The sequence below is a fragment of the Castor canadensis genome, chromosome 10 (genome assembly GCF_047511655.1).
Source record: "Castor canadensis chromosome 10, mCasCan1.hap1v2, whole genome shotgun sequence".
In the NCBI taxonomy this organism is placed as follows: domain Eukaryota; kingdom Metazoa; phylum Chordata; class Mammalia; order Rodentia; family Castoridae; genus Castor; species Castor canadensis.
Genome location: NC_133395.1, coordinates 141,834,740 through 141,860,008, shown reverse-complemented (window position 1 = coordinate 141,860,008; position 25,269 = coordinate 141,834,740). Strand labels below are relative to the sequence as shown.

Here is a 25,269-nt window from a genome sequence, read left to right as displayed (position 1 = left end):
GGGAGTTGAGAACTGATCACAGTTGTGTATGGCTGTTGGGGTAGGGACCAGGTGGGGTGAGAAGGATGAATTGTACTTTTTTGTCTAGGGCAGCCTTTCTATCCCTCACCTGGGCACGCAGGTGGGACTTCTGGACCCTTCATCTCCTGGGCTGCTCCAAATACATGGAAGACTTCACTGGCCTGGGTTTAGCAGCAGCGCCACCTGGTGGCCACTTTGCTGTCACCTGCCTATCTGAACCCAGGAACCTGAGTGAGAGGACTAGAGACCCTGGCCAAGCCTAGTATGAGGGAAAACCTCAGGGGCTCTTTGTTTGGTAAACCAGCTTTGATCCCCTCTCAGCCGTGTGATGCTTGGCAAATTTATCAACCCACTTCTCTGAGCTGGTGTGCACATCTGTCAAGGCGGGGATAAGTCACAGTTGAGGTGGTTGTTTGGAAGCTTATGAAAAATATCTAGCCTCCCCCTGGGGGGGCCTGGTGCTCAAGAAATGATACTTTAGGTGATCAGAAAATGGTCCTTGCTTTCACGCTACAGTTTACTGTCCCCTCTGTCCACCCTTGGCCAAGGGCCCCCAGAAGTCTGCACTCTGGGGCCTCAAACAGGGCCACATGAGCTTTCTCATTCCAGGAGCAAGTGAGAATATCCAAAACCATTCTCATATCTTTGGAAAGATATGCATAAGGCAAAGGAAGAAACTCCCAGGATAGAAGCCAAGTGCTGTCTGGACGTAGGCAAGGTTCTCTAGGAAAACCAGACCCACACCAGCCTAGGAAGGCCAAGGTTGCAGAGTCCACGGTCCACGTTCCACCCACCTGTCACCTGTCTGGTGAAGATTCTGTCTGGGCCTTTCCACTCTACCTGTCAGGCACCCTCCCTGGCATTCTGGTTTGCTCAGCCTTGCCTCCCCTCCCCCTTCCTCCATCCTTCCTGCAGGGTACCCTTTAGCATGGACCTTCTGCACCAGGCTACCCCCAGTTCTCCCAGAACTGTGGATGGTTGTAATACCCCCAGTAATGACCAAGGACCCTGATATTTTATAACTGCTAGTCCTCAGCAACTCCTAAATGTTCCCCCAATGACCTTCCATTTCTTCCAGTGACACCCCATCACTCCCATAGCTTCTTGTCACTCATCTATCCTAATTCCCAAAGGCTTCATCACTTGCTGGTGATGCAAGATGGTTTTAGGGGCTCCCTAGGATTTCCCCAATATCTCTTTTCAGGCCTCTAGAGATCTGGTTTTACCTTCTGCCTTCAATGCCTGTCACTGGCCCCAAACATCCCCTTGTCCTTTTCAGTGAGACCCAGTGGCCTTCTATGATTTCTGGGAAGTTAGAGAGGCTTTGAGAAGTGACTCATGTTACCAAAGGACCTTCAGGCCTCCCCCACATAGCCTCTACCATCTGTAGCTTCTCCATGGCCCCAAGTAACCTGGTAATGCCGACAGCTGTTATGGCACTCAGTGGTACCCAAAGGTGGCGTGAGTGGTCAGTTTTGTGTGTCCACTTGATTGGACTAAGGGATGCCCAGATAGCCAGCAAAACACTGCCCCTGGGTGTGCCTGTGAGAATATCAGTAGACTGAGTAAAGATGGTCCACACCAATGTGGGTGGGCATTGTCCAGTCTGTTGAAGGCCTGGATAGAAGAGAGAGGTGGATTTGCTCTCTCTCTGCTTGGGCTGGGACATCCACCCTCTCCTTTTTCTCAGGCCTTTGGGCTTAGACTGGAGTAACCAGCTCTCTTGAGTCTTGTAGATGGCAGACCAGGGGAGTTCATAGCCTTCATTACCATGTGAACCAATCCCTCAAACGTCTTTCTATATAGCTATAGCCTATTGGTTCTGCTTCTCTGGAGAGTGCCAGTACAGACCTTCTGTACTTGGGGCTGTTGCCACAGCTTGCCTCATTGCAGTCCTGTGACCTTGAGCACTGACTCCTCTCAGAGGTGTCTCCTCATTGGTAGAATGTAAACACCACGTCAAACCACAAAGTGGTCAAGGGCATGGTGGTAAACCACATGAAAGTGCCCAGGGTGACTCCCACCACTGAGCAGGTCTCTTTCCTGTGGCAAGCTGGGCACTTGTTCATCAAAGTCTCTGCCTATGGAAAGACCCCACCAGGTGCCATCCCCAATGTTGCCTGACCCCCTCGCACTGTTAGAGAGATTGGGGAGGACTTGCCCCAGCCTCATGGCAAGTGAAGTTATCCTCAGAACAGGGAGGACTCTGGTGTCTACCCTCCCCCAGGTGTCTTCCTGCCTCCATTGCTCAGGCCATTTCACAACCCTGAATGACTTCCTCTGCCTGACAAAACCTACCTATTCCTTCAACTGCAGCTCAAGCCCCCATTCTTAGGTGAGTGGTCAGGTACCTGGGTTCTCCTTCGCCCAGCAAATGTTGACTCAAGTCTTCTTCCACCATCGCAGAGAAATACCCGCAGGAGGTTTGTCTGGTTTTTTTGGGCCAAACTGTTCATGGTTTCTAACTTTAGTCTCCTCCTACGGACCATGGGATTACCAATACTTACCTCTTAGATTTGTTGTGAGGCTTTGAGGAAGTAATGCAGGCATGAGCCCAGAACACAGTAGGTACTCAATAAATAGCTCTTATCCTCACCCTGGGCACTCTCTGAGCCCAGGGTTCTCAGCAGAGTCTGCACTGTGGTTTCTCAGGCATGGTTCTGACTCCTTGGCTGGTGTGAACACTCTGAGAGTGGTGTGTGTGCGTTGCTCCTCCCAGTATCCCTACAGAATGGACCTTGCGCAAAAGGAAGGGCCAGAGAAGCTGCAAGCATTAGCTATGAAGACAACACTTGGCTACCCTGCTGGGTAATTTGCTGCCCAAGCTCAGGACTCATTTGCTTGTTAGCAGTCTGAGATGGAGCAGTAGCGTGGTTCTGAAGAGGAACACACCAGAGACCTAGGGGAGTCTTGGGCCACTGTGGTCCCACTTGGTCTCAGTGCTTCACCATTCTACTGATGGCTGTGCAGAGACCCAGGGATGTAGGCAGACTTCCTCAGTGCTACACTGCAAGCTTAAACCGGCTGGAGCAGGTTAGGACCAGGAACAACTCTTCACCTTGTACTTACCCATGTCTAGAGGGCTGAGGACACCTCTCATGACTAGGAAGAGCAGGAACACTCAAGGGAAGGGACGGTCCCACCTGTTTTCACATCCTTGTCTAGGCATGGAATCTGGTAGGGGTTCAGTAAAGGACCCAACGTTCCTAAGTCTGCAGCTCTCAGCAGAGAGTGCCTGCTCTTTGGTGCTTGGTTCCCTCTGCCACGCCACAAGAAAACTTAAGAGTGAAGTAGTCCTTCACTTCTTTTCCAAAGCTCTTTCCTCTGGTTATTTGCAGTGTTTAATAGAACTAGGCTACAGAGCCACACTTGGCCAGCAGGGGTCAGTAGCACACACTGCAGACTACTGGTCTACCAGGCAAATTAACCCCTCATGTTATCACTTCTGTAGCTAACGTTCTGCAGATCAGGTTTCCCGGGAAGAAGGGAGACCCACATTTCCACGACTCAGCCTCTTCTTGTCTTGCTGCTGACACTTGCCTAACACAAAACACCTTCAGACACGAGGAAGAAAGGTGATAGGGGCTAGGTGACTACCACTCCTGTGGCTCTAAGAAATGAGGAGATTTTTCTGGACCCTCTTTGGATCACATTTGTAGTGTTCTTTCCTGTGAGCATGTATTAGTAACTAACAGAAGGTGCTAGGTGCCAGATCGGGGATTGTAGGAAAGGACTTGACCAGACAGGAATGAGCAGAGCTTGTGAGATGATTTTGTTGTACTGAGGGCTGGCAGGACAAAATAAGCTCTGTGTATCAAGTGGGCATTTGGAAATCTCAGACAAAAATTTAGAGATTTTTGTCTAAGTTCTAAGTAATACTACAAATACTTTTCAATTTTAGGTAATTTTCATTCAGAAAATAACCAGAGCTTTACCATTCATACTCAAGAGTTCACAGGATCTTCAGAATCACTCTGCGTTTGAGACAGGAGCTCAATTGTCCCCCATTTTAGAGATGTGAAAACTGAGTCTGGTAGGGGAAGACTCTGGAGCCTAGACCAGGGCTGCCAGTCCCCATCTCTTTCCACGCCACCATGGCTGCCTCAGACATGAGGGCCCACCCACTTGGACGGGCACCTGAGCTTCACAGCAGCTGTTTCTGCCTCTGTGAGGTAGCTATTTCTTTCTTAGGGCCTTGGAGCATGGGAAACAGAAAGGCAAAGTGATTAAGAGATACGAGTCTCTTAAAATGAGTTTTCTTTCTGGTCCTGTTTTTTACTAGTTGTGAAACTGTGGGCAAATTACTTGACTTCCCTGTGCCTCAGTTTCCCCAATCTATAAAATGGGCGAACTGATAAGTAAATAAAGCAATAAATAAATAGGACGGAGAGTTCTTATTTTACAGAGTTGTCATGAGGATTAAAGACAGAACTTTTGGAATGTGTCGAGCACACACACAGCAAATAGTGAACACCTTCTTTTTAAAACAGTCGGTGCATGCTTTGTGAATGGTGAGCACGTGAACCAAAGGAAGTGGGGAGTTCCAAAATGCCAACGGCTTCCAGCGTGTTTCTAACCAGTATGCTGAACGGAGCCAATGTGGTTTGGCAGGCATACCATGCAGGTGATAAAAACTGGGAAGAAAAACCCAACAAATACCTCGCTGCTGGGAACAACCACATGGGAGTTTGTTCATTTCTTTACTTTTTAAAAATGAGCATGCAAACACTCTTGTGCCCTTTGGATCCTCAATAAAAACATTCATTATGCAAAACAGTACAACCTTTTTCATTTTTTAATAATACTGTAAATATCTCAGAAAGGATGTATTGTTTCTAATGAATATCAAAAAAGTCATCACAATGACCCCTGTCCACACACTGCCCTCCCAGCTCCCCCTTAAAGTTACCCAAATACTAGTAGGAAATTACAAAAAAACAAAAACAAAAACACAAGCCTCCCTCCTCTCTGCCCCGTGAGTAGTGTTAAGAGTGTCAAGTGTGAAGAACCACATGTATGATGCGTGCATCCATAATGACAGACCACGGGGATCTGTCTGTCCCTCTGTTCTTGAGGGAGTCAGTGATGAGGACCAGTAGCAGCAGTGGGCAGCCTTCCTCCCTGGGGCTGGGAAGAGAGCGATCAGGGACCAACCATGCAGGGGATCTTCCCGGGCCCACCAGGTTGGATAGCTCAGGGAGATGCTGGCCTTCCTACAAGGATGCTGACTGTCTATAAGCAACTGGGCAGGCCTGAGCTGTGTGCTCCAGAGAGGCCCAAGAACGAGGGGCACTGGGCAATCCCCTGAGCAAACCAGGCTTCAGAGGGGGCTGGTTAAAGCGGGGAAGCGGGGAGTGTGGAAACCTGGGGGTGAGTGGAGCACACAGGTGTTGAACAGACAACTGAACTCTTAGCTTGGAGAAAGCTCACATTTCTGCCAAATGAAACTATCAGCCCAAAGGAAAAGGAGAACTGAGCACATTCTCCACCCAGTAGCTCAGGAGCCCAGGAAGAGGCTGGGCATAAATCCAACAAGTAATTAAGAGCTCAGCCAAGGAGACCTGAAGACAGGCTGAGGGAGTACAGCCCTGGCCACCCTGTGGACCCCACATTCACCAGTTTCCCCCTCCAGTAGGAGCTGAGGCTTCCTGGGCCCTGGTGACAGAAGCAGGGGGACTGGCTTCAAGCAGGATCTGCCAGGACAGGCAGGATGGGAGGGAGGAGAGCAGGGAGCACCAAGAGGGAGAAAAGGTGGCTGAAGGACAGAGAGAGAAGGAACCTTAGGTTGAAACCAGGCCCCAGGCCTCACTGTCACTTGCCCCCATAGGAGGCAGCAGAAAGGTCCTAAGCCACAGACCCTGGTCAGGGCAGCTGCAAGAAGAGATGGCCACCTCCTGACCGTCCTCCATGGTCACTCTAGCCACCCTGCCCAGGAATGAGGGACAGAGCCAAGAGTAAGAATAGATGACCAGGAGGGCCAGATGGGAGGAGCCCCTGCCATGGGGCCAGGGACTGGCTGATCTCCAGGGAATGAGGGGAAGATTAAAAACTAGAGTTTTGGGGAAGGCACACATTACCAGTCATTCCATGATAGATGGGATTTTAAATAAGCAGGTGGGGGAGGGCTTATTGGGGGGGAGGTAAGAGATGATACCTGCAAGTCTTCTGAAGTAGCCAAGGTCAGCAGCAGCCCCTCAAGGTATCGAGGCAGGAAGAGAACACTGGGAAGACGTCCCATTCCAGCCCCTCTCCCAGTTGGGTAGGTGGGGAAACTGAGGCCCAGGGAGGGGAAGGGAGCGTCTACTGTCACTGAGTGGGTAGAGTGGGTCTGTAACCCAGGAGGCCCGAGGTGTGGGACTTTTTCTTCTCTACTATGTGACTTTGCTGCCTGCAAAGCCCATTGCTGGAAAAGGGATGGTTCAAATGAAAAACTGTCCTGGGTGAGGGGGCACAGAGGAGGGCAGCTGTGGATGGTCGGGGCAAACCCAGAACTGGAGCAGAGGGCTTAAAGAACCAACAGAGGAAAATGGGCATGGCTTCCCACCCCACCTGCCCTCAGCCCAAGTATAAAAGTTTTACAATATGATACAGGAACCCCTAGAAAACACAGGTTAAAACCCCTAAGACAAGGACCTGCTAGTCACTGTACAGTGTTATCTCTGTAACGGATATGTCCACAATCACGGGGGCTGGGGGAGGTGACTTTAAACCAGAGTGTACAGTGGCCAGCTGGAAATTAACTTGTTAATACTTCCTGTGCAAATGAGAAGCCCCTACCATTAGGTAAAGAATGCATTTCAGGTATTCATTTACACACACGGGGAGGGAAAGGAAGAGAAGCATCCGGGTGACAGGTGGTGGCTCAGAAGTGCGTCTCCTTCTCTGTGATGGCAGCGATGGAGCCGTCGCCCTTGAGCTTGGCCTCACAGTCATTAACCATCACCGTCCGTGGGCCTGCCCCAAGCTTGCCCCGCATTTTCAGATCAGCACTGGGGACTGTCAACTTCCGGAATTTCTACACGGTTGGAAAGGAGAAGGAGGCTATGTTAGAGGAGCTGCCAGGGCTGAGGGGTTAGCCTCGGCCTCCTCTATTGCACAGGTGGACATCTCAGTGCTGTAACACCACCAGACCGAGGGCTGGGCCTTGGGTGTACTGTATTGCTCTGTCCTGGACCACACATTGACTTCCTTGGGTCTCAGTTCCCTCCTCTGGAAAATGGGCACAACAGAGGTCTACTCTCCTGGCATTAAGTGAGGAGTAAGGAGATGCTGGTGCAGAAGCACATGACCTTGATGTGGCTTACAGAAGGTGATCAGGATTTGAGAGCTACAATTAGGGCCCAATGCCTCATTCTGTCCCTCTGATGAGATGGAAGAGCTGGGGTTTGAACTGCTGTTCAGCCACTTGCTGTGCTGGGCAAGAACTTTAAGGTCTGCAAGCTGCACTTTCCTCATCCTTGGTATGGGATAACAACCTCTGCCTGGAAGTGATGGTTGCTAATGTGACGGGAGCTGGACAAACAGAGACATGTCCTTTACCAAGGAATATTAAGAGCTGGCAGAATGGCTCAAGTGGTAGAGTGCTTGCCTAGCAAGCATGAGATCCTGAGTTCAAATCTCATTGCCACCAAAAAAAAAAAAAAAAAAAAAAGAAAGGAATATCGTGCTGCTGCCATCCAGGGGAACGTGTGATGTGTGAAATGCATTGTGTGTAATGTGCTCCTTGGAGGCAAAAACCCTGCCCCTAATCCCAATATTCATAGCCTTGGCAGAGAAGCCCCAGCACTGGGCTGGGCATGGATGGATGGCTATACTTCCCCCACCAAGGCAGGATGGAGCCCATGGCAGCCTCCTGCCTCTCAGGATGGACCCCCTCAGGCCCCCACCTCTGCTTCATCTGTATTCCCCAGAGCCCTGCTGAATATAAGCCCTTTCCTGAAGAAGGCTTAAGGACTTTGGGATGTCTTCTTATGCAAGGTCAAGGTTTCATCTCCTTTTTAGGCCCAGCTGTGCTAAGAGGCTGAACTGACAGTCTCCAGGTAGGACTAACAGGAAGACTCCCAGGAACTGACGAGCAGATGCCTCCTGGGTAGGGTGTAGAACTTATGCTCTGGAGTCAGGCATCTGGGTTTGCATCCCAACTTTACTACCTCACACAGGTAAGAAACTTAACCTCTCTGTGTCTCAGTTTCCCCATCTGTAAAAGGGGATAGTAATGGTACCAGCAGTCTAGTGTGATTGTGAAGCTCAGATCAGTGGAGCAGCCACAACTCTTAACACGTGTCTTCTGTCAGTGAGATCTTTTCCTAGAACAGGTCTCCCAGGAGGGTCCCTGGTCCCCACTTCCTTCCAGATCCCTCCTGCCCATCAGCAGCAGCTCTGTGAGACCCAAGGTGCAGGGTGCGAATTAACTGGAAGGTCTCTAGGAAGGAAGGCTGTAAGCTTGGTCTGACCTGCTTCAAAGAACTGGCTTTACTAAACCCTGATGTCTGGGTTTGTGGAGTGTGAGTTGCTAGGGGGATGGGAAGGGAGGAAGCTCAAGAAAGCAACCTCTTCCTCTCCTCCCCCACCAGGCCTGAGAGATTCTCTGGGGGTTCATCAGGAACTCTGAACACCAAAAGGCCACCTGGAGGGTTGGGTAGAAAGTGGGGACTTCCAGTGGCTGAGGTTTTAAGACCCCCCATGTCAACTCCCTTCTGAGGTCAGAATTCATCAACTGCCTTTGACCATCACTCCCTGTAGGCAAGGAGGAACCCAACATGCTGGGGTGGGGGTGGGGGTGGGGGGTGGGGACAGCAGGCTTGAGAGAGGGACTTTCCCAGACTGGCAGCTTCTGCCCACTGATCTCCTATGCCTGACTCCCTCTGGTCTTAGCCTTAAAGATAAAGTTTAGCTCCCGTGATCTCAGTGATGTGGCTCTGGGACAGGACGGAACCAGAAATGGAGAGCAGCCGGGACCGTCCTGGAGAAGATGTATGCCCAGGATTGCTAGGAGGGTGAAGTGACACAGTATTTGTAAACTACATAGGACAGCATGGAGCACATGGGAATCACTGCTGTCTGCCAAAGCAGCAGAAAGAGACTCCATCCATCCGACCAGCTGACCGGCAGGCACAGAAAGAGTAAATCCCCAATGTCAGGACACTCAGTGTCAATCCACATTTGCTTCATCCCCAGGTCTCCCAGTTCTCCCAACCTCTGCAACTTAGGCACCACTGTTATTCCATTTTACAGACGGGGAAACTGAGGCTGAGTTCACAGAACCTGTCTCAACCTTGAGGTCTCACAGAGATACATCTAGGGCAATTATAATGGCAATTGGCTGCCAGAAATGAGCCTGCCCTGGCTTCCCCATGAGACAGGTGAGGCACCTTTTCATCCTGTCCACTGTCCAGGTGAGGAGGCTGAGAGCCAGAGAGGCACCAGGCCTCACTCAGGCTCCTCAGCCCTCCCGTACTTCCTTCTGCCCCTCAGGGTCGCCCCTGCTGGCCTTCTTAAGCTGTCTCACCTCGGGCAGCGTGCCCTCCGTCTTCCACACTTTGATGAAGACCCAGAGTGGAATGCATATCATCGAGGACAGTGCCATGAGCCAGCCGATGCCGTAGCCCCAGGCAGGGTAGGTGTAGACATTATTGTACTTGAGTGGCTTGTACTTGACCAGGAAGAAGATGAAGATACCCTACAGAGAGAAAGAGGTTCCTGGGGGTGGCCTTCTGCCTTGCTTAACCCCCACAGGCCCAGGCCTCCCTGCTGGTCCACAGTAAGTGTGAGGCAGGACAACTCAGAGGCACATCCCATGGGCACCAGACATGGGGACTATGACCCTAGGTCCCAGACTCCCAGAGGTCTTGGGACCCCGCTAGGTTTGTGAGACCTGCCCCATCACCCCCAAGGAGCCTTGTCCCCAGACCTTGTTCCTAGCTACTTCTTAGGGCTAGCTTCTTTGCTGCTGTTCCGGCCTTCAGTGACCTGCAAAGATGTATTCAGAGGCTTCCGGTGCTCAGAAGTGGGCAAAAGTGACAAGGTTGTTTTTGTTTTTTGTTTTTTTTTTCCTTTTTTAAGTTAAATATCCTCTTACCAAGGCTCCACTGTGGCCTGGTCTCAGGGCAGAGGATGAGCCCTGACACTCCCCTCAGCTGTCACCTTTGCAGTATCAAACCTCCTCATTCACACAATTCCCAAGAAGATAGATCCAGCTTACGTTCACAGGATCTGAGACACTGAGAAGGGGGAGACTTGTTCACAGTCACCCACAAAACTAGTAGCAGAGCCTCACTGGGATCTGAGTAAGACCCTGCCTCAGTGAGCTTACAACTGGCCCATGACACCAGTTCCACAATGTGTCAGGTGGCCTGGACCTAGGGACGTTTGCCTTGGCTGTGGGCGGGTGGAGGGAGGGGGGTGGAGGCAGCCCTTACCGCACAGATTCCGGGGGTCACAATCTTCCAGCACCATTTAATGAGCCACGGCGGCGAGTACCCAATCATGTCCTCGATATTGTCATAGAATTGGCTGCTTCCTGTCAGGAGGGAACACAAGTAGGAGACTCAGAGGAAAGGCGGAGGGTTTACCTGCCTCAGCCTGAGGCAGGGAGATTGCAGCAGGACCTAGTCAATGCTTAAACCACCAAAGCACAACCTGGGTGCTAAGTGTCCCCAAAGGTCCATTTGTGAAGGCTTGGTCTCTAGGGTGGTGTCATTGGGAAGTGTTGTGGAGGTAGGGCTTTACCAGAGATCCTTAGGATATTGGAGGTGTGCCCCCAAAGGGGTTTGGGGACCCCAACTGTCCTTTCTCTGATTCCTGGGTTGAAATGGCACCGCTGGCTCTACCTACAACCCCACTATGTTTATGGCTGTTACCAGAGGCCCAAACCAATGGGGCAGCTCAATCTTGGACTTGAACCTCAAGAACCATGGGCTCAAATAAACCTCTCTTCATGTCATAAGTAGCTAGTCTCAGATATTCTGTTATAGTGGTGCAAAGATGACTAATACAGTAGGTGAGGTTTCAGGATGCATGGCACAGGAGGGATTCTGGCTGTTGTTGGAAGATTGCCTTGGGCAATCAAGTCCAGAAAATAGTGAGAATCTGGAGAAAGGCAGAAGGAGACCCCTTTGGGGAGGTGAGGCAAAGTGAAGGACTGGACTGAGGCTCAGGTCAGGGTCTGAGGGTGAGGGCCTGGATGGGTTGTTAGTGAGCAGAGAAGTTAATTTCCAAGTCACACTGCTGGCCTCTGAGCCCGGCAACCCTCACCACGATTGATTTGGGAACAGGAGAACCAGCAAGTGGTGTTGACAAGGGCCAGGCATGTGCTGATTGGTTTTTGTTTGTTTGTTTGTTTGTTTGTGGGGGCTATTTTTCTGCATTGTCCCCTACTTGGAGACATGGTGATGACCACTCCATTTCATAGATGGGAAACTGAGCCTCATGGTAGGACGGGGCAGAGGTCAGTGCCTGGGCCCTGTTCCCTCCCTGTACTTGGAGTGTAAAGGAAGGAAGGTCTCCCAAAAATGGGAAGGGGCCAAGCAATCCCTGGTGGGGGTGGGCAAGAGTCTGGCCCAGATAAAGACAAGCCATAAAGAGCTGAGCCCACCCGGGTCCCAGCTCTGCTGGGTTGACCTCCACTCACCATACACCCAACCGATGCAGACACACTCGAAGATGGCCACAAAGAGAAGACACATCCCACTGGCAGCATAGGAGTCAAAGAGCTGGAAGATGTACATGCCTCCCTGCAGGTGGGCAGATAGAGACACGGAAAGATGGACCACAGGGGAGAGGCAGGCAGCAGCTGGCCTCAGGCAGGGTCTCTCTGCTCTACTCGGTGACTACTGTCAGTCAGAGTCTTGTTTGTCCCTAATCTGAACACTGCACCCTCCACACCTAGGCACCCTCAGCCCCATCTTTCAGAGCTGCTGAAATCACGCATGGTTGCCCCCCATTGCATCCCGTTCCCAGCTTCCCAAGGGCCAGAGAGCTACTCAGAAACCAGAGATGAGGTGGGGCAGCCTCAGAACCTCTCCCCGAATGGCAATAGGCCTCCTGCCTCCCCTCCCTAATCCTTCGGCATACCAGCCTTCTGAGGGCACTTGCCACCACTCCACTCTTGTTTTAAGTTAATCTCGGCCTCTCTCCAGTCTGTCAGTCAGGCCACTGTCCTCCTCCCTGGCCTGATTTCCCCTGCCTACAAGCCATCCTCAACAGACCAAGGGACAGTCTCACCTGGCACCTGGTAAGTTCCTTCAGAGCTCAGATCAAATGTCACCTCCTCCAAAAAGCCCTCCCTGGTAGCCTCATTCTTTCTTTGGGCCTTCATAGTGCATTTTATGAATTCTTACTTAAAAACCAAAAATGCCAATGTCTGTTGCTCTTTAGCTCTGAGCTCCTGTTGGGCAGGCCCCACACCCTGGTCCTTTTTGGCCTCCAGTTCAGCACAGTGCCAGGTGCATAGTAGGCCCTTAAAGATGTAAATTGAATTCTTCAGAGTGTGGGCTCTGCGAGGTGGGACTATGACTAGCTTGTTCAGAGCTATGTCCCAGTTTCTGGTCCAGGGATGGACACATAGTAGGTGCATATTAATCTTTAGGGGATGAAGGATGACTGTGGCTGACTCTGGCCCTCCATATCTGTGGGCTCTGCAGACCCACGGATTTAACCAACCTTGGATTGCACATATATGAAAAAAAAAATTGTACCTGCATTGAACTTTTTTATAGACTTTTTCGAGTAACTGTTCTCTAAATAATGCAGTATAACGACTATTTATGTAGTACTTACCTTGCATCAGGTATTATAAGATTTAAAGCCTATGGGAGGATGTGCAGGTCCTGTGCAAATGCTTACATGTTATATAAGGAACTACTGTGGATTCTTAGTGTCCTGCCTGTGGACACTAAGAGATGATTGTACGTGACTGAGTTCAGTGGAAGTCCTGGGCAGGATGGTCTGGGAAGGTCTGGTAGGAGGAAGAGAGGGGCATGGGAAGGAGAGGAGAGCCCAGTCGAATATTTCAGAAGAGATGGGATCATAAGAAAAATCTTCATAGGCTGGTGGAATAGCTCAAGTGGTAGAGCGCCTGCCAAGTTTGAGGCCCTGAGTTCAAACCCCAGTACCACCAAAAAAAAAAAAAAACCCAAACCAACTTTATAACATAGGGCGAGGCCTTATGGAGCAGCACAGGTTGTGGGGAAATGAAAGGGAAAGAGCTACAAAGGATCTGGTATGTGTCTGAAAGCCAGGGCCGTGGGTTGCAAGGTCAGAATGAAGCCTACACGGCCTCCCATATGTTTGTCATGGTGACTTACTTGGGATGACTCCTCTGTGCTTGTAGTCCCTGAGTCACCCTCTATCAAGTACAGACCACACAGCCTGGGATCATGCTTCCTCATTTATTCCTCCACCGGATTGGGCGATGGCTCAATCCCCACAGGGCCACACAGAAAACACAAGTGAGAAAAGTAGGTTGGTGTGACACAAGGCATGGTGGGAACTGTGGCAAACTGAAGCATAGGTTCAGTGGAGCAGTGGGCTCCACATTTCCAGTCAATGGTTGTTGAGGGGACATAGCCATGAGGCCTGATCTACAGGCTGTCTGGAAGACACCAGATATTCATATTAAAAGAGGAAAATGCCCCTCTTTTAACTGTTGGCAACTTCTTCATGTTCTAAAAAGCGCCGAGAATGAAACAAAAATGGACCTGTGGGCCGTATCTGGAGGCCTCTCGCCTGCGACAGCTATAGTGGACATCAGGATCTGAAAGTGTCAGGAGCAGGTCCTGGCTAGCAGCAGATTTGGCTTTCTGAGTTAAAACTCAAGATCCTCCCTCCCCATTGTTCTTCATCCATGAATATTGTACATTATAAACAGAACAAGTCTTGGCACAGCATTCATCAATCATGGCGGGGCTTCGCGTAACATTTTGGTTAACAATGGGCCATAAGTGCAACAGAAGTCTCCTAAGACTGCATCCTCTGGTGACCTCCTGGGAGCCTGTGTATATTATTGTGCCTATAATGTTCACACAATGAGACCACCTGACATGTTTGCCAGAGCACATCCCCATCGTTAAGTGCTGCACTTAATTAAGGGTTCTTAATTCACTTCCTGGTCGGTCCTTCCCAACGTGATTTAAGGCAGATGCTACTGTTGTCTCCCATAGTAGTAAAGGGAAACTGAGGCACAGAGCAGCGAGAACAAAAGCTGTAGATAATCAACCAGCTAGCTGAGGGGCTGAGGACTGAACCCAGGCTGTCTGCTTGTAGAGCCCATAGTCGTAATCACTCACCTGGAAGACAGGAAATTGGTGGCCTATATTCTCCTGAGAGCCGAGCTTGAAATGTGTGTAAATGAGGGAGAAGATCAGGCCAGCAATTACTGTCAAGGCTGAGGCTGACACGGCCCATTTGGCAATGTGAACTTCCCGGTGCAATTGCTCACAGATACTCCTCATGGAGGTGGAAGGTCAGCATGTGAAGGCTGAGTGGTGTCTGCTGATTAATGTCTCAGGTGGCTACTGAGCTAGCTCCTTGAGGGGCCCATGGGGTCACAATATACCCCTTGGGCTGATCCCAGATCTGAGCCTCAGATAGAGGGTGGGCAGCAGAGGCTCTGAGAACTGGGGACAACCCAGGCAGGCAGTGCTCCCAGTCAGTGCTTGTTCCTATAACCCAGCCCTGTTAGCAACTTGAAGGCATCAGGTTAACCCCCCAATTTGTATGTGACAAAAGACTCTACTTTGCGTAATTAATCAGTGCTTAATGAGGCCCTCTCACTGCAGCCTAGTTTCCTTATGCGGGGAGAGGTGAGGTGGAGCTGGGAAATGCCTCCCCATTCATTTGCTCAAATGCTGATTATCACTCTCATTAATGTGACAAAGACTAGGCACAGTAATAACACCAACCACTCCACACTGAGCCCCTGCCTGGGCCAGGTTCTGAGCTGACTCGGGGGCATAAGGCTAGCTGGCTCCTGTTCTGGGGACCTCTAGGTCTGGGGGAGACAGGAGAACAGGCAGATCACTTAGTGGTGAGAGGAGGCTGGGTTGAGCTGGAACAAAGTGCTAGAGAGTGGGCCTGTGACCAGGAGGCAGGCAGAGGAGACACAATGGGCTTCTCAGGAGAAGGTGCCCTGGTAGCTGGACATGAAGGAGAAACAGGTTCAACAAGGTGGCACCAGCTCACAGGCTTTCCAGGCTGACCTGTTTCACGTCAGTCACGTTGACTGCTCCCTGCCAGCCTTTCCCTGCTTCTTACAAAACCAATTCTTATCTCTCAGCAATAGATTTTTTTTCCTTTTAATTTGTCTTTGTGCATGTGGAGAGAAAGATATCTAACCTCACCTTCCCAAGACACTGGAGGAAGTACTAGACAGGATAGATGCAGGAAGGGACAGAGACATGATTTGTGAGACAGCCTGAACTTGGGGGTTATGGAGAAGCTGCCCCTCACCTGCAGGCCCTACAGAGATGAAGGGAAGAGGGGTATGCACAGAGGGCTGAGACTGGAACATGCAGTACCTCAAGGTGGCAAATCAAAGGTGCCTGTTTTCATAGATGCTCCAGAAAAGTCTGCACTGAAACCAAGACTCATGACGGGGAGCCAGTTCGGGGACTGGTAGCTGACACTGTCCTCTTCATTGGACGTTTCCCTGAGATGATCCAGATGTCCATACACTCATACTTACCAGGCATACACATTTCCTTTGAGTATTTTCTCCTGTTAACCACAGCAGGTACTTTTAACTGAGAGTTGACACATGCACAACCTTGTGCCCATGGCTTAACCAGAACTTGCATACAGACTCATGCATAAGAGGACAAAGTGGAGTAGAAAAGGTCTAGACTGGCCCAAGGTCACACAGCCAGTCAGTCTCAGAGCTGGGGTTTGATGTGAGACACCCCTACCCCAAAGCCCACCACTTAACCCTGGTGCAACACTGACCGTGTCACTCACCTCCGTCAACATCACCAGGCCCAGAAAGTAGGAGACGACCGATAGTGCCAGGATGAGCAGCTCCCGCCTGTAGCCCCTCCGGAAGACCTTGGGGTACATGTCTACCACAGCAGTCACGAGGCTTTCCACACACACAAACTGGCAGGGAGACACGAGAGCATGAAACCAAGGGAAAGACTATTCCTGGTCCTGGCTCTGCGCCAGCCCCGGAAGCCTAAACCTGGGCTTCCTATACCCTGTCTTTGTTCCTGCTATGCCTGACCTCCATCACCACACTCCTTCACCATGATGGAGAGCCTGGTACCATCAGAGCTCTGGTACAGCCATTTAACAGACGAGGACAAGGCTCTCACAGAGGGGAAGTAACCTGCCTGAGTTTACTGAGCATGCAGAGTCTAGACTTGAACCGTGGTCCCGAGGCTCACGGGATGCTGCTGTCACGGGCCTATGTGCTGCCCCTGTTCAGTGGTTAATGGTGTAAATGGGACTCAGCCCCTACCCCTGAGGCAAGGCAGGGGTCTGTTCACCTTTCTGGGATTTCAGTGCTCTCTGCTGGTGGCAGGGTCTGGTCAGTTTTGTGATCTCAGGACTATGGAGGGCAATAGATATGAGACAATACCCAGCTCTGAGTCACCCAGGCACTAGGTGGCAGGGTCTGGCTTTGATCTGGGTCACCTGCTTCAAAGGCTTCAACCCCTATACTGCCCAGAGCAGGAGGGAGGAAGACAAAGACAGGACTGTCTTGCTGGTCACCATGTTGGGAGACTCCCTTCCCTAATCTTCTATGATCCACTGCTATCTCCCCAGGAAAGCTATTTCTACCGTTCATGTGTAGACAAAGGGAAGAAAGCACAGTGAGGGGAATGACTATCCCAGACTCACACAGCTGGTGAAATACCTGGAAGTGGGACCCAATCCCTGCCCTGCCTTCCTTCCTTCAGGGTCCCCAGGGGAGGGAGATGGGATCAAGGTGGACTGTCCACCCAGTATGGAAATGAGGAGATGCTGGAGTGTGTTGGTGAGAGGCAGACAGACCAGGCGCAGGTCCCAGTGAGTGACTCAGCATCTATAAGCCTTGGTTTCTTCTTTAAAATGGGGACAAAAGGGGTCACCAGCCCACATCATTCTTCTTTAAATGGGGTCACCAGCCCACATGATTATCATGACAGTGAGCTGAAAACACAGTCACACAGCAAGAGCAGCCTGTAGCCAGAGAGCCCAGCTTAGCCCAGGGACTGGCAGGGCCCGGGAAGCAGCCCCATCTCCTCTGCCAGGCAGTGCGTCCTGTCACATATGCAGCTGATCTCTGCTCTCTCCAGGGCCCCTGCCCGCAACAGTGGAGGGAAGATTATCAGCAGAAACACCTGGTGCTTTGGCAGCCTGGCTTAGCAGTCTCTGGAGAGTGGCTCAGGGAAAAGTCAGACATTAGATGTGGCTGGGTTGGCAGACACAATGTCCATGGGGCTTTGGTGCTAAATGACTTTGGCAAGGTCGTGGATGGGGGCAGCATCGCCTTTCCAGGTTGAGCTGGGCAAGTCTTAGCCTTTATTCTGGTAGGCTCAGGGGGGCTACTTCTTTTGCCTGTTCCACTTTGTTAAAACAGGTCTCTGCCTATACAGCCTCCCAGCCCAGCACTGCATCAACTCTGCAAGAGACCTGTCTGATGGCCAGCCACTGGTGTGGCTGGAACTTCTTTAGACTTTGGGAAGCCAGCTGGGCCTAGCAGCAGGCAGAGGACAGAGCTCTGAGCCTGCTGAACAAAAGGAGGCTACAGGCTTCCACCTGGGTTGGGAGGCCTCAAGGGAGGGAAGGGAGGCAAAGCAGGAGGAGAGGTGAGTGTGTCAACTATTAGAGCTGATGACAGGCCTGCACTGGGGACAGCAAGCTGCAGGGTGTTTGGAGTGTTGACAGAGGCCTATAGGAAGCGATGGGCACAAAGCCAGAGGGTAGGTTGCTGAGGGAATCAATGGCCACCTGCTGCATGTCGTGGTGACCCCAACACAGAGATGGAGGAAGGAAGAAGAGGCATGCTCCAAGGCCCCACCTGCTCAGTGACTTGGCTGGGACAGGGACATAGTTGGCCTCAGTCTGCTCTCTCTCTAGGACTTGCTGCTGGGCAGGGATTGGCTAGCAGAATGGAAGTATTTAGGATGTTTTTAAAAACCTCATTTGGGAATCCCTGGTAGAAAAGACAGTCACAAGGCACGGAGGGCCCTGAGCAGACTGTCTGGTGACTATGGAGGCCATCTAGCGAGTGGTAGGCTGGAGGCAAGCAAGGTGGAGACAGTGCTGGGGCTTTCGTGCACAGGGCCAGGAGGTGATGGCCGGCCCCCAAGTTGGGTCTCTCTGTGCCCCCCACCCCTGCATCTTACCTGACTGTCCAGGCCCAGGAAGATCAGCATCATGAAGAACAGGGTGGCCCACAGTGGGGAGAGAGGCATCATGGTGACGGCCTTGGGGTAGGCGATAAAGGCCAGGCCCGGGCCTGGAGGGAAGGAGCGAGAGAAAGATCATTCCACCCATGTTTTACTGAGCATGTAGTCTGTGCCAGGCACTGTGCTTGGTTCTGTTCCTCACATCTGCAGTAGCTGAGTGTGGACTTGGCTTTCCACGTTATTGGGTATTTACAGTATTCCCGGTTTAGGACTGTCTCTTTCATCAGTACAGTGCAAGTACTTTATTAGCAGGGTTTTGCTTTGCTGGTGGGAGAAGGGTAAGCGCCTGAGATGCTTCCTAAGTTTATGGTAATTTTCTGTTTTGCAGAACTCTACTTCTTTTTCTTAGTTTTCCTTCACCACCTTGTACTTCTTCCTTCCTTTTACCTTTTTTCTCCCTAGAAGCTGTGCTGCCTGCTTTAAATTGTGCTTGTTCCTCTCCATGGCTCCTGCCCCCTTTAAGTCCCACATCTAGAACCCTGTTCTGTGGCCCCTGCTGCAGCATCTGCTGGATCCTTCCCGGTATTCTCTGATTTCCAGTGGGTTTAAGCTAATGGTTGTTCCTGACTGCTCTTAGAACCCTCTGCCAGGCTCTCTTCTGTTTTCCCCACAGTTTTTCTCTGCTTTTGCTCAGTACAAAACCCAGTAGCTGTGCAGTCATGAGTGGTAGTAGGAAAAATTGTGCTCTGGGATTTGGCCATTTTTCAGTTATTTGTAGCTTTGACATTTTCTAAGTTAGAGTTGTGAAGAGCTGGTTTTGTGTAGAGTCTAGTTTTGTAGCGAGAACTAGCTACAGAGCCATCATTGTCTCCAGACTCTGATTATTTTTGTTGTTTGTTGTAGCGTTATTGAACCAGAGCTTCACACATGATAGGCAAGCACTGTATCATTGAGGCACAGCCTTACTTGTTTAAGAGTCAGATATGATTATTATTTATTTTGTAGCTATTTGGTAGAATTCACCAGTAAAACCATCAGGGCCTAGGGTTGCCTTGACATCAAAGTTTTAAATAATAAAATCATTTCCTTAAATGATGTAGCGCTATTCAGTTTTCTATTTCTTCTAGAGACAGTTTGAGTACATTCCATTTCTAAATAAATGTGCCCATATAACCTATTTCGCCAAATATCTTGGCTTGAAGTTGTTTATAATATTCCTTTATTCTCATTTTTAATGTCTATAGGATCCATAGCTCTCTCCTCTTTCATTCCTGATATTAGCAATTTGCGTTTTCTTTAAATTTTTCCTTGATTAGTCTTGCTAAAGGATTACAAATTTTGTTCACCTAACATAAAATTTTGTCCTTTAAAATGTCTGCTGATTGTATGTACCACCTTTATTATTTCTTTGTTCCTATTTACCTTGGGTTTAATTTTACTTCCCTATTAAGCTTAAGATAGAAACTTAATTTTTTTTTTAATTTAAGCCCTTATTTTTTCTCATATAGATTTTAGAAGCTCTAAATTTCCCAGTAAATACATTAACTGTAACCCACAAGTTTTGATATGCTGTATCTCCATTACCATTAAGCTTGCAGAATATTCTGCTTTGAACCATGGAGTTTATAGAAGTTGAGTTTACATGTTTGGGGACATTCTAGATATCTCATTGTTAGATTTCTAATTTAACTCAGTGGTAGCAAGAGAACACACACAGAATACTTTCAATCTTTTGGAGAACACTGAGGCATTTTTTGCGATCCAAGATATGATCTGTCTTGGTGAATGTTCCATGTCTGTCTGAAAAGATTTATACTTGGTAGTTGCTAGCTACAGAGCTTTATAGATACCAATTAACACATTGTGGTTGACTATGTTCAGATGTCTATGTCTTCATTGATACTCTGTATAGTGGTTCTATTGCTAGTGGGACAGGGTGTTAAAATCTCCAACTGTGAGTACAGATTTGTCTTTTTTCCCTTCCGTTTCGTGATTGATTGGTTGATTGATTTATGGTGCTAGGGTTTGAACTCAGGACCTCACACTTGCTAATCAGGTGCTCTATCAATTGATCTTCCTCCCAGCCCTTTTTTTGCTTTAGTTATTTTTCAGGAAGGGTCTCCTGTTTTTGCCTAAGGCTGGTCTCAGATTTTGATCCTCCTACCTATGGTCTCCCGTGTGGCTGGGATCACAGGCACATGCTACCATACCTGGCTTATTGATTGAGAAAGAGTCTTACTAACTTTTTGCCTAGGCTGGCCTTTAACTGAGATCTTACTGATCTCTGCCTCCTGAGTGGCTGGGATTATAGGTGTGAGTCAATTTGCCCAGCAGTTTCACCAGTTTTAGCTTTATGTATTTTAAATGTTTATCTGATGCATACACATTTAGGATTGTTAGATCTTCTTGATGAATGCCCTTTTTGTCATGATGAAGTGTCTGCCTTTACCTTGAGTCGTACTCCTTGACTTGAAGTCTACTTTATCTAATACTGTAAAGCCAAGTCAATTTTCTATGCTTATCAATGACATGTTCCATCTTTTGCTATTCCTTAAATTATAGCTTGTCTGTCTGTGCCTTTACATTTAAAGTGTGTCTCTTTTAGAACCTTGCAGTTGGTGCACTTCTTTTTTAAATCTAGCCTAATAGTCTCTACCTTTGGTATTTGGCACATTTACATTTAATGAAGTTATTGATCTGGTTCAGTTTAAATTTACTGTTTTGTATTTGTTTTCTTTTTGGTCTTCAGGTTTTGTTTATTTATTTGGCTTTGTTTTAGTCTTATCTGCTTTTCCTGCCTTCTTTTGGGCTAATCCATACTTTTTAGTATTCAGTTTTATTTCAGTTATTTTTTTTTAGCTCTAACTCTTTTATAATTTTCTAAGCAGTTGGGCCAATGATACAGATCAGTAACTTATTAAAATCTACTTACAGTTAGTAACATCACTTTACATTTCTACCACTTATCAGATACTACCCATTTCTGATTACTATGTTGACATTCTCTGCCTTGAAACAGACTTCAGGACTTAACCATATCAATAATTGCCAAGTAAGAATGAACAAAACACTCCAATCAGAAGGCAGAGATGATTAGGGCTGGATAAAAAAGAAAGACCCAAATAAGATGTGTAAAATCTCTACTCCAGGAGATAGCATCCTGATCGTAAAGAGTAACAGAGGGTGGATGGGGAGTGGTGGTACACATCTGTAATCCCAGCTACTTGGGAGGTAGAGATAGGATTCCAGTTCTAGGCAAAAGTTAGTGGGGCCCTTTCCCAAAGAATAAGCAAGCACGGTGGTACACATCTGTAATCCTAGCTACTCAGGAGGCAGAGGTAGGAGGATCGAGGTCTGAACCAGCCCAGGAAAAAGCATGAGATCATATGTGAAAAACATACTACAGCAAAAGGACTGGGGCATAGCTCAAGTGGTAGGGCACTTGACTGACAAGTATGAGGCCCAGAGAGATAGACTGGGAGGCACTGAAGGAAGGTCAGCAAATCTGGGTGCTTGGAGCAGGACAAAATCTGAGCTTGACATTCTGGCTCAGTCTTCAACTGTGCTGGGACATTTACAGAGTGTTCTGGTGGCTATGTAAGATCAGTATGTTCCAAAAGTCGTTCCTCAGAAAATGGGCCCTGGTCTTCCTGAGGAAGGTGAGGCGACCACATCGTCAGCTGGAACTTGCATTTGCTCTGAGTGGTGAGGACTCCAAAAGAGGACCTTCCAACCAGGGGCACAGACCAGGGTTTCCTGTTTGGCATCAGGGGTGACCCAGACAGGTGAGGCAGAAAAGGCCGGATCCAGGCTGCACCACTTATGAGTGGTGTGACTTTGGGTGAATCATTTCACTTCTCTGAGCCACAGGGCCCTCACCTCTAGTGGGTTGTGCAGGGCACATCAAGGACAGCCATCAGGAGTCCCTGACCAAGCTGACCTTGTAGAGATGCCACAGGCATTTCGTGAGGTGGTGAAAAACAACCAACCTAGGTCCTGGCAGGCAGGACAGAGTAAACCAGAGATGGCATGTCCATTGAACGCACGGCCACCAAAAACTCACCACAACCTCTGAACTGAGCAGAACTGTGAAAGGAAGAATGCAGCCTACATCACACCAAGGATCAGGTGGTCCAGTTCTGGTAACCACACTCATGGTGACATACTTGTGGAAAACCTTGGCAGGATCTGCATTTTCCTACAACGGATATGCTTTCAATCTGAAATAAGAAATTTACTTCTAGTTGGTTCTGTGCCTCTCTGTCTATAACTCCATCCATCAAATGGAATTAAAGGTATATAGGTAGCAACAGTAGGGTAGACATCCCATCATCTCACACCATGAGGCTGCTGGAGAGAAGGGCCACCCTGTAGGACTGAGGAGGTGTTGTGGGAGGTGCTGGGCAGAGTGGGCTGGGGGATGGAGCAGTCGGCATGAACACGAGAACCAGATGGCTTGGATTAAGTCCTGGCTCTGTCACTTATAGCCTGTGTGACCTCAGGTCACCTTTCTGAGTCTGTTTTCTCATCTGTAAAATGAAGGTAGCAGGAGTGCCACTTCTGAGGGCTGAGCTAAGCATCAGGGGCAGGTGACACGTGAGGGGCATAGCGCTAACAGTTGAGTGCTCCAAGCACAGGGACACCCACTCTGTGTCCATCCTTGTGAGGACAATCTCCCACACACAGGAGCCACGGTGAGGTGGGCCAAGCAGTCACAGAGCAGAGCCAGCACCCAGCTCCAGTCTGTAGCATCGGCCTGCCCAGCCCTGATGGTGTACCTGACAGGAGCAGCCACAGTGGGTATGGCTATCACTGTGAATGAAATGACAATGGGCATTGATCGGCAGATAAAAGCCTATGAGGTTGAATGCCCTGTGTGGCTCTTCATGAGCCTTCCCTAGTTTTTTGCAGAACCAGGGATGGACCTTGAGCATGCTAGGCAAGTGCTCTAACATTGAGCCAGGTGCCCAGTCCTTTTGTTTTGCATTTTCTTTGCTACAATTGCCTGGCCTGGCCTTCAACTCTCCATCCTCCTGCCTCTGCTTCTTGAGTAGTAGTAGGATTACAGTCATGGGCCACTATGCCCAGCTCCACTGGGCATTCACATAGGTGGAAATCCTGGGTATACTGATCTGAGCTTAGAGTCTATCCTCCTGCCACGGAAACACAAATGATTTCTGTACTTTGTCATCTACATTGTATTTTCCGAGAACTCAAGCACCATGTCAATCAAGGGAAGAGTTGTCACCATTTTGCACAATTAACCTGCCCTCAGTGGGTTTGACACAAATCCGACATCCTATACTTAGGGCTGTGACACCAATGGTGATTCTACATCTAGTACAGTGGAGAGGGTAGGGGGGAATGAAGCTCTCCAAGCAGAGGAGCAGCATGTGCAAAGGCCCTGGGGTAGAAGTGAGTTACGCTACAGAACTGAGACAGATCCCTGAGGTGAGCTGGAATGGACACAGGGGAATAAAGTGGGTAACAAGGTCCTGGGAGCCCAGCAATGCAGGGCAGAGTGGGCTATGCTCAGCGTACAGCACTGAGAGGCCAAGAAGGGCTTCTTATCAGAGGAGGACCGGTTCAGATTTGCATACTGAAAACCTGCACTGCACAGTTAAGCATGAATGGAGGGGGCAACAGTGGAGGCAGGGAAGTGGGCCTCCTACACCCCACTTTTGGTGCTTACCTGACTCTGCTACCTCGGCAATGGGTACTCCCTGCTCGTACGCCATGAAGCCCAGGACAGAGAAGATGGCAAACCCTGCCACAAAGCTGGTGCCACTGTTCAGGCAACAGAGCATGATGCAATCTCTGCAGGGAAGCAGTGAGAGGGGCTCAGGTCAGGGCTGGCAGAACAAGCACCTGCTAGACCTCCCCACCTGAGCACCAGCATCCTGAGGGACAGGCGTGGAGTGCAGGCAATAATAGCCCCATCTCCCTGATGACACACTGGTGGCTCAGAGGTTAGGTGGCTGGCCTGTGGCCACACAGCTTCTTCTACATCTCTAGAAGACAAGGTAGGGCCAAATGCAAAGCAGAGAGAGGAGAGTGAGGAAGGGAGGGAGGCTGGCACCAGAGGAAACATAGACTAAGAGAGAACGCTTGGGGACCAACCAACACTCCTCTTGTCTCTGGTAGCAGGGAAAGCCAGGGCCAGCAGGAGGGGACTGTATTCCCAGGTACACAGTGCTCTGAAGGTGAGAGAAGCCTCTGTGTGAGAAATGGCTGCTTCTCAGGCAGGAGAGGAACCTCGGACCTCATACCTGGAGCTCCCGCAGCTTCCAGGAAAGGTTTTGTCGCGATAGCCATCTTGGTAGAGCAATTCACTTAGCAGCACCTCCGACCCATGCTGCTTGGGCTTTGCAACACTGCTGCAAGGAGCAGCCCTGCCCATCGAAGCCCTCGTGAGCAGTGACTGTGCCCTGCTTTTGAGAGGGACTCACCAGCTAAGCAGCACCAGCACGAAAAGCCAGCCTGCAAGTGGAGGTGCCCTCAAGTCTCAGCCCTTTGTACAGCTAAGCCCAAGAATCAGCCTCTTAGGGTCTCAGCCACGGCAGTGGTGGGCTTGCGGCTCAGGCCTCTGTACAGGGGAGATGTGCCCAGGTGGCCTGACCCACCTCTGGCCAGAGGCGTGACCGGCCTGATGGTGCTGGCCTCTTACACGCCGTGGCTTGCCATCTCCTTCTGTAGTTCTCTCCTCTTGTGCTCATTGCAGAAGAACCTCCTCATATTGTGTTGGACCAGGCAAGCTTTGGTTTCACCTTGAGGCATCCTGGGGCTCCTTGAGGTTAGGGAGAGCTGAAGACAGTGGGCCCACAGCTCCGTAAAAGATGTGTTCTCCCAGTAAACATCCCAGCTCCCTTCCCAATTCTTCACCTGTCCCTGATCTGTCAGCCCCTCTTCAATCATCACATCC

At 49.8% G+C, this 25,269-nt stretch overlaps 1 protein-coding gene across 3 annotated transcripts in view; it reads right to left on the bottom strand.

Moving 5' to 3' along the window:
* Nucleotides 1-4,801: 4,801 nt before the first annotated feature.
* The window catches only part of Slc6a11 (solute carrier family 6 member 11), a 117,195-nt gene continuing 96,727 nt past the window's right edge, over nucleotides 4,802-25,269 (bottom strand). For 2 of the 3 annotated variants that reach the window (XM_074044426.1, XM_074044423.1), the window contains 7 exons: nucleotides 24,040-24,164; nucleotides 18,345-18,457; nucleotides 15,961-16,110; nucleotides 11,651-11,753; nucleotides 10,440-10,540; nucleotides 9,530-9,700; nucleotides 4,802-7,036 (listed from right to left, as the gene is read on the bottom strand). In XM_074044426.1, coding sequence (XP_073900527.1) covers nucleotides 6,884-7,036; nucleotides 9,530-9,700; nucleotides 10,440-10,540; nucleotides 11,651-11,753; nucleotides 15,961-16,110; nucleotides 18,345-18,457; nucleotides 24,040-24,164 — 916 coding nt within the window. In that variant the 3' untranslated portion in view covers nucleotides 4,802-6,883. The remainder of the gene's footprint in view (nucleotides 7,037-9,529; nucleotides 9,701-10,439; nucleotides 10,541-11,650; nucleotides 11,754-15,960; nucleotides 16,111-18,344; nucleotides 18,458-24,039; nucleotides 24,165-25,269) is intronic. The other variant, XM_074044425.1, reaches the window with a different exon arrangement.